Source organism: Procambarus clarkii, chromosome 40, assembly GCF_040958095.1.
Source record: "Procambarus clarkii isolate CNS0578487 chromosome 40, FALCON_Pclarkii_2.0, whole genome shotgun sequence".
Lineage (NCBI taxonomy): Eukaryota > Metazoa > Arthropoda > Malacostraca > Decapoda > Cambaridae > Procambarus > Procambarus clarkii.
In genome coordinates, this window is record NC_091189.1 from 28,683,066 (window position 1) to 28,692,045 (window position 8,980).

At 44.0% G+C, this 8,980-nt stretch overlaps 1 protein-coding gene across 7 annotated transcripts in view; it reads left to right on the forward strand.

Annotated features, from left to right (window-relative positions):
* Positions 1–7,846, forward strand: part of LOC123758007 (glycine receptor subunit alpha-4) — a 107,849-nt gene extending 100,003 nt beyond the window's left edge. For all 7 annotated transcript variants that reach the window (XM_045742121.2, XM_045742124.2, XM_045742125.2 and 4 more), the window contains 3 exons: positions 3,851–3,928; positions 7,052–7,227; positions 7,375–7,846. In XM_045742121.2, the coding sequence (XP_045598077.1) occupies positions 3,851–3,928; positions 7,052–7,227; positions 7,375–7,560 (440 nt within the window). In that variant the 3' untranslated portion in view covers positions 7,561–7,846. The remainder of the gene's footprint in view (positions 1–3,850; positions 3,929–7,051; positions 7,228–7,374) is intronic.
* Positions 7,847–8,980: the final 1,134 nt, after the last annotated feature.

Consider the following 8,980-nt stretch of genomic DNA (forward strand, 5'->3'; position numbering starts at 1 on the left):
TACATACAAGTGATGTTACATTAATGGATTGATATATAGATAGAGCTAGTACATACAATGCCTAAAGCCACTATTACGCAATGCGTTTCGGGCAAGAAAAACATTAATATCTAGAACTTAATACTAATTGAGCATAAAGAATAAAAGATGTTGAGAACAAATACAAATAAAGATAAAAAAAAAGGGGGAACATGACTGAAAAGCAGCACAAATACAATAGGTTGACAAACAGTGTTGATTAAAAAAAAAGAAAAAAAAAGAAAATAACAGACATGGGTTGACAATAGAGGAGTGAGGTAGATTACAGGGAATTTATTAGGTAGTGTTTAGTTTTTATCTTAAACTGGTTGAGAAAGGTACAGTCTTTAACATGGTTGGGAAGGTCATTCCACATTCTGGGCCCCTTGATTTGCAGAGCATTTCTAGTTTGATTAAGACGTACTCTAGGAATATCAAAACTGTATTTATTTCTGGTGTGGTGCTCATGGGTTCTGTTACAACCTTCTATGAAGCTTTTAAGATCAGGATTGGCATTATAGTTTAGCGTTTTATATATGTATAATACACATGAGAGAATGTGCAGTGACTTAATATCTAACATATAAAGAGATTTGAGTAGGGGTACCGAGTGATGTCTGGGGCCAGAGTTGGATATTGTTCTAATAGCGGCTTTGTGTTGGGTAATTAGAGGACGTAAGTGATTTTGGGTAGTAGAACCCCAAGCACAAATACCATAGTTGAGATAAGGATAGATAAGGGAGTAATAGAGAGTCACCAGAGCAGGGCGTGGTACATAATATCTGATCTTAGAAAGAATGCCCACAGTTTTTGAAACTTTTTTTGATATATTTAGAATGTGTCCCTGGAAATTCAGCTTGTGGTCAATGAGAATGCCAAGGAATTTGCCATCTAATTTGTTACAAATTTGGGTATTGTTTATTTTGAGATTTATAAGACTAGAGGATTTATTGCCAAACAGAATATAGAAGGTTTTGTCAATGTTAAGGGTGAGTTTGTTGGCAGTTACACATTCATACTGAAAGAATCTCGGTGGCATACAATAACAGCTTACATACAAAGTTCCAGATTAAACATTAAAGGTGGATCACGTGTACATTAATACTAACACTGCTCAACATGTACACAAAAATTAGAACATAATTTGCTCAGGGAAAAATCATGGTAACAAAAATCATGGTAACAAAAATCATGGTACTCAGAACAAGAACATAAAGAACATAAACATGTCTAAGTGTCAGACATGAACAATACAACTCAAAGTTTTGCCTAAAACAAAATTATCAACATCTTGTGTTAATGACATACTTGGAAAAAATATTAAAGACAATTATCTGCTTTAATAGAACACGAGTTATGACAACAACCACAATGAAATTTATGATTAGATAACAGGGACAACAACAAATTAATGTACAATATATACAAGATATTTACAAGGACAGGATCGAGAAGGCTAACATCTTAGTGATAGCAGTCAGGAGTCACTGGCCTCAGTGTGGTGGCTAGAACATTAATGGAACTCTTGATTACATGCACTGTAAAAATACAAATGGCACAGTTGACTTAACAATGGCATATGGTCAGGACACGAAACAAAGTTTAAAAACTTTTATTCATCACATTATACAGTAATAATAGGACAAATGGGGGTAGAAATACTGGGAGGTAAGTAAGAAATATTCCAGGAGACTATTGTTCTCTGGTTTGGCCAAACAAAAACAGAATAATAACTGTGGAATGCACTTAATTATAAATTCTGCGAATGTGAACACCTAGTTCATCAGGAGCACTATACAACTCTGCCTCTGACTGAAGGGCAGAAACAGGTGAAATTGCATGTGTCAAACTCTCCTCTGGGAAGTTAATCTTGTTAACATCTACCTAATGGATGTGTGGTGAGTGCGCAGTTGAAACAAAAGGTTTAGATCTAAGTTAGAGGTGCTAGTATGGGGTGGCTGTACATCACGTGGTCTGTCAACCACAGAAGGTGGTGTCCCAATAGAAGAATCTGTCTGGGGTAAGATCATTGTCATCTTCCGCATCAGTCTCATCAACAGTCATTTTAGCTAACTTCATGTTGTCTAAATGCTCATTTATATACTCTCCTGTCAACAAATTCTTAAGTTTGTACTTGTTACCCTTGATAAGTTCAATTACCTTATATGGACCCAAAAATTTCTTTGTTAGTTTGTCCATAGGGCCAGACCTGTGTTGGTTAAGTACCATTACTGCAGATCTGACAGTTATCTCACTGGGCTTAGCTCGTGCATTCCTTGCTCGAGTAAACTCTGCTGTTGTCTTGGACAAGTGTTCTCATATTTTCTTGAAAACTAGTTGCATTTGTCTACGCTTTACCTGAACAAAATCATCTAGGTTATACAAAGGAGTCGGAGGTACATTAATCAATTCATTATGGAGGATCTTATCTGTATCATAAAGAATAGCATGAGGAGTGTCTCCTGTAGAAACATTAATTGAAGAATTTATGGCACACTGAATTAAGGGTATGACCTCATCTCAATTACTGTTATGAAAATTCAACGTAACTCTCAAGGCATCTAACACTCTCCTGTTAGTATGCTCTGCTAACCCATTACTTGCTGGGTGATATGGCAAAATACTACATTTTAAATGTTATATAAATCATACAAACTAGTTAAGATACTATTACTGAACTCTGGACCATTGTCTGAGAGAATTACTTTAGGCCCACTATATCTACATATTATTTGGTCATGGAATGCACTAGCTATAGTTTCCGCTGTTTTGTTCGGGATAAGCACTAGTTTGCAATACCATGAAAAATTGTCAATCATTGAAAGCAAGTGTTTGTTCCCTTTTTCTGTTTCTGCAAAATTTATCAACAAATCCATTGATCCTCGTTCCCAAGGAGCTTTAGTCGCTGGGTACACACGACATCCCACCGCTGCCACCAGTATTCGTTACCTTGTAGTTCGGTGCTTGCTTGGTTGATGAAGTGATACACACTGTCATTTTTTCAAGGGTTTTATTGAGAAAGGCAATAATGTATAGAACAAGCACACCGAGGTCACGAGGTCCTACCCTTGTCTGAGATAACTGCCGACCTAGTTCAGAGCGGCCACTGCCTGCTCTGTTGGATGACGTCATGGGCCTACTTGCCTCTGTGATTGGCTATACATCATCCGTCATACATATTGAGGCCCAACACCGCTTGGACACTGGTGAGGTGAAAATGGTTATAGCTGTAGCCCAGGTCAACACCCCCCAACACAGCCCAGATCAACACCCCGACCATTACAAGGGTCAACTTTCTCTAACAGTTTAACAAGGATGGTCTATAACAACACCCTCCACCCCCCCCCCCCATGGGAATATCCACAACCATACTAGCTGTTACCATGTGCACTAACTACCACCCCAACCATTCCTGGAGGCGGGGCATGTGGTTGTCTGAGCCAGGGGGTCGTCAAGCATTAATATGTCCCCAGTTACGAAACCTGTGCATCTTTGTTCAGTCATGGCGGGCGAGTCTATATTCATAAGCATCACCATCCCCCAAATTTATTATTGATATAGAAAACTATTATTGCTGTTATTGACATAGAAGTGGTGGCAGCTAGACGCGGCTTAGTAACTGTAAAGCAAGCTGTCAGGCTTAAAGAGAGACGTACAGGTTTCGTAAGACACGTAAATGTTGGGTAAATCAAATGCCCTGTGCTGAAATAGAGGGGAACTGAATGTTAATATTTGGTGTTATTACCTTACATATCTCGGTACATATGAGCAGGAAGACTGATGTTAACCAAGACAACACATGCATGTTAGCAATGTGTTGTTGTTGTTGCAGCCCGCGTGACCCTGGGCGTGACCTCCATCCTGACCATGGCCACCCAGTACTCCCAGTCCACCAAGAACCTCCCCCCAGGTAGGTCACGGGCCCCCTCGCTGGCCTCAGAACGACGGGGCAGAAATGATTGGGCACGTATCCTTTCACCTAATACTTATGTTCACTCTGAAACACAGTGTAAACAGAAAATTACGTGAATCGGGATTCCCGAACTTGGGATTCCTGATTGTGAGTGTTCACATATAATACATTAACACCAATAATTACTACATTATAACTGTGATAAACTATGCATATTGTGCTTACGTTATCTTAAATACAACATACATCTTCAGTCTCTCAAACTCTTGTGCTCATTAACTCCCAACTAACTCATTTTATTATGCTAACTTAGGCCTTAGGGGGGGTGGGGGGAGGGAGATGCAGTTCTTCCAGTCAGGTGTGTGAGAGGTATGGGCAGGTGTGTGAGAGGTATGGGCAGGTGTGAGAGGTATGGGCAGGTGTGTGAGAGATATGAGCAGGTGTGTGAAAGGAATGGGCAGGTGTGTGATGTATGGACAGGTGTGTGAGGTATGGCCAGGTGTGGGCAGGTGTGTGAGAGGTATGGGCAGGTGTGTGTGATGTATGGGCAGGTGTGTGTGATGTATGGGCAGGTGTGTGTGATGTATGAGCAGGTGTGTGTGATGTATGGGCAGGTGTGTGAGATACATGGGCAGATGTGTGTGATGTATGAGCAGGTGTGTGAGAGACATGGGCAGGTGTGTGTGATGTATGGGCAAGTGTGTGTGTGATGTATGAGCAGGTGTGTGAGAGACATGGGCAGGTGTGTGTGATGTATGGACAGGTGTGTGAGGTATGGGCAGGTGTGGGCAGGTGTGTGTGATGTTGTTTTACTAGTTGTGTTTTTACGGGGGTTGAGCTTTGCTCTTTCGGCCCGCCTCTCAACTGTCAATCAACTGTTTACTAACTATTTTTTTTTTCCACACCACACACACACACACACACCCCAGGAAGCAGCCCGTGACAGCTGACTAACTCCCAGGTACCTATTTACTGCTAGGTAACAGGGGCATTCAGGGTGAAAGAAACTTTGCCCATTTGTTTCTGCCTCGTGCGGGAATCGAACCCGCGCCACAGAATTACGAATCCTGCGCGCTATCCACCAGGCTACGAGGCCCCCCTGGAGATGTATGGATGTATTGGCAGGTGTGTGTGATGTATGAGCAGGTGTGTGAGAGGTATGGGCAGGTGTGTGTGATGTATGGGCAGGTGTGTGTGATGTATGGGCAGGTGTGTGTGATGTATGGGCAGGTGTGTGAGAGGTATGGGCAGGTGTGTGTGATGTATGGGCAGGTGTGTGTGATGTATGGGCAAGTGTGTGTGATGTATGGGCAGGTGTGTGAAAGACATGGGCAGGTGTGTGTGATGTATGGGCAGGTGTGTGAGATACATGGGCAGATGTGTGTGATGTATGGGCAGGTGTGTGAGATACATGGGCAGATGTGTGTGATGTATGAGCAGGTGTGTGAGAGACATGGGCAGGTGTGTGTGATGTATGGGCAGGTGTGTGAGAGACATGGGCAAGTGTGTGTGTGATGTATGAGCAGGTGTGTGAGAGACATGGGCAGGTGTGTGTGATGTATGGGCAAGTGTGTGTGATGTATGGGCAGGTGTGTGTGATGTATGAGCAGGTGTGTGTGATGTATGGGCAGGTGTGTGAGAGACATGGGCAGGTGTGTGTGATGTATGAGCAGGTGTGTGTGATGTATGGGCAGGTGTGTGTGATGTATGGGCAGGTGTGTGTGATGTATGAGCAGGTGTGTGAGAGACATGGGCAGGTGTGTGTGATGTATGGGCAAGTGTGTGTGATGTATGGGCAGGTGTGTGTGATGTATGGGCAGGTGTGTGTGATGTATGAGCAGGTGTGTGTGATGTATGAGCAGGTGTGTGTGATGTATGAGCAGGTGTGTGTGATGTATGGGCAGGTGTGTGTGATGTATGGGCAAGTGTGTGTGATGTATGGGCAAGTGTGTGTAATGTATGAGCAGGTGTGTGTGATGTATGAGCAGGTGTGTGCGATGTATGAGCAGGTGTGTGTGATGTATGAGGTGTGTGAGATGTATGGGCAGGTGTGTGTGATGTATGGGCAAGTGTGTGTGATATATGAGCAGGTGTGTGTGATGTATGAGCAGGTGTGTGTGATGTATGAGCAGGTGTGTGTGATGTATGGGCAGGTGTGTGTGATGTATGGGCAGGTGTGTGTGATGTATGAGCAGGTGTGTGAGATGTATGGGCAAGTGTGTGTGATGTATGGGCAGGTGTGTGAGAGGTATGGGCAGGTGTGTGTGATGTATGAGCAGGTGTGTGAGATGTATGGGCAAGTGTGTGTGATGTATGGGCAGGTGTGTGTGATGTATGAGCAGGTGTGTGAGATGTATGGGCAAGTGTGTGTGATGTATGAGCAGGTGTGTGTGATGTATGGGCAGGTGTGTGAGAGACATGGACAGGAGTGTGTGAGACGAAGGCAGGTGTGTGAGACGTGGGCAGGTGTGTGAGAGCCAGGTAATATGTAATGCTTACCTAGCTTCTTGCAAGGTCGGCGTTCGATCCCCGAAGGTGCAAGTGGTTGGGCCCCTTCACTCCTTCCTTATTTCTCAGCTCCTTGTCGTCATATCCCTTCCCAGTGCTGTACAGTCATCCTGGCTTGGCGCCTCCTCCCCATCTTACTACGGACTAACTCAGGGTTCTGACCTTGTTACAGTGACACAACCCAGTGGCTACCCATTAGGTCCCTATACCCCCATTAGCCACACTGTTGAAGTCATCATCAACCGTCCTATTAGGTACCAGTGTGACCTCAAACGATGTCAGTAGTTTGGTTTTTACTTTGCGTATGGATAGCTAGGAACAGAAAGATGGCCAGAAGGAGTTTATATTTCTAGAAACACGACAGATCACACATACACAAGCTGGATGCAACTACAAAGATGTTTGTTGTTGTTTTTGTACAATTAAAACATGAAATCGACGTAGAATTAATGACAATGTTATACAAACTTGTTTAAATGTTCAAAGGTAGTCTCAGGCGGCCACAATATGGTTGCCAGAGTGGTATTTATGTCGGCCACTTAAGAAGCTATGGGTCACTAACTCACGTGTGGGTTTCCCCCCCCCCCCCCCCCCCCCCCGTGTGGGTGACAGTGTCGTACATCAAGTCGCTGGACATCTGGATGATCACGTGCATGGTGTACGTCTTCGCTGCCCTCCTCGAGTTCGCTATCGTCTACCATGTCCACTACCGCCGCTCCCTCGCCCCCTCCCCCGGCCTCGTCTCCACGTCCACCAATGGTTCCACCCAGGTCACCCACGTCACCCAGGTCAGTAGGTCACCCACCTCACCCAGGTCAGTAGGTCAACGGTTGCGTATATGATTAATGAATCATGGCCCAGAGATGCGGGTTCGACCCCACTTCACAGCCCCAATATTGTCTTATTAACATGTTCATATCCTGTTTCTCCCGCAGGAGCTGACGTCACGTCGCTTCCAGCGGTGGCGGCAGTCCTGGGCGGAGTTCTGGAGTGGCGACACAGCCATCGACGAGGCCTCCAGAGTACTCTTCCCCCTCACTTACTTCTCCTTCGTACTCGGCTACTTCGTACTCCTGACCGGGCCCCAGGAAAAGGGGCTCCTGTCCCGCCCTCCCATCTAGTGTTCAGGAGATCGTAGGCGTGACACCCGCGCCTGGACCCAGCTGGAGGACACACTCAGAAAAACCTCCTTAGAATATATGCTTTAGAGGAGCCATATTTAAATTAATATAGCCTGATATTTTTAATTGGTGATTTTGTCATCAGAAGTTTAATGTATACTCGCATATGGGACATAGATGTATGTATTCCTGTCCGTTATATAGCTCATGTATCATTGTGGGAAATATTACCTGAACATATATAATGTTAAATTTGAAAGTCTGTAAATAAATAACGTCAAAGATATTTGTTATTATTCTTTATTACCTACCATGTGGTTTTTTCACTCTCCTGCGGACAGTTCATTTCTTCACTCACCCTCTACCCGTGAACCATCTACAATAAATCAAACGATACAACAATTTAGATATTTCCTTCAAACTATTTTTTTGGAGGGGAGGGGTTATCTGGGGGTGCCAGGGGTCAACCCCAGAAATATTAATTGTGGGGTTAAGCCAGAGTAACCCGAGGGTTAGGCCTAGCACATTAGGCCTTGCCTGTCACCCTTATTGCACATGTTGCCTTATAATTTTATTATTATGACCTTCAAATTTTGTTGTCATTAGATACATTGTATAAATAATTTAGTGTATTTATATATTCTTATAACATCGATGGTCATCTTCATTAATATATATATACAGTCATTTAATGGAGTTGCGCGTCTATGTTCTGTATATAGTTATACTAAATGGGTGCCGGGGTGTCACGGAGCCTGGGTCCCCACACACCCTGCCCATCTTCCCCCCCCCCCTCTCTCTCTCTTCACATACACCCTCCCCTCTTTCCCCATCACTGTAACAATCCTCTGTAATTAATCATCGTTTTCATCTCTGTACACATCGTCTACCATCTACACCCCCCCCCCTCTCCTAACTACCAACTCTTCCCATGTCACCCAACACACACCCTCCCTACATTCCCCCGTGAACACTCTATTTCCCTCCAATATACACTCCCCGTCTCCTCTCTCCAAACATGCCAGTCCCCCGTCTCCCCCTCCCTGCCCAAACACACACCCTTACCCCGTCAATGTAACCAAAAGGTTGTACCCAGAAAGTAAATATATGGTTTGAGAATCAATATCTTGATTTACTATTATTGAAACTAATGCTAAGGTCTATTGACTTGACTATAAACATTTCACATCTACAGACTTCATGAATGAGGGGCATTGGGGCCGTGCCCCACTTCATGGGGGACTGGGATGATCCCGACCACCTTATAAGAAGCCCGATAAAATAACCATCAATCCTGTAACGTTGACGTAGCCTAGCCCCGAGCATCACCTCCAACAGCACATGTTCTATCTTCTAGATACGATTTTACCTTCCTACTTACTTACAATATTACTGCTTGAGTTAAAGTCTACCAACCTCT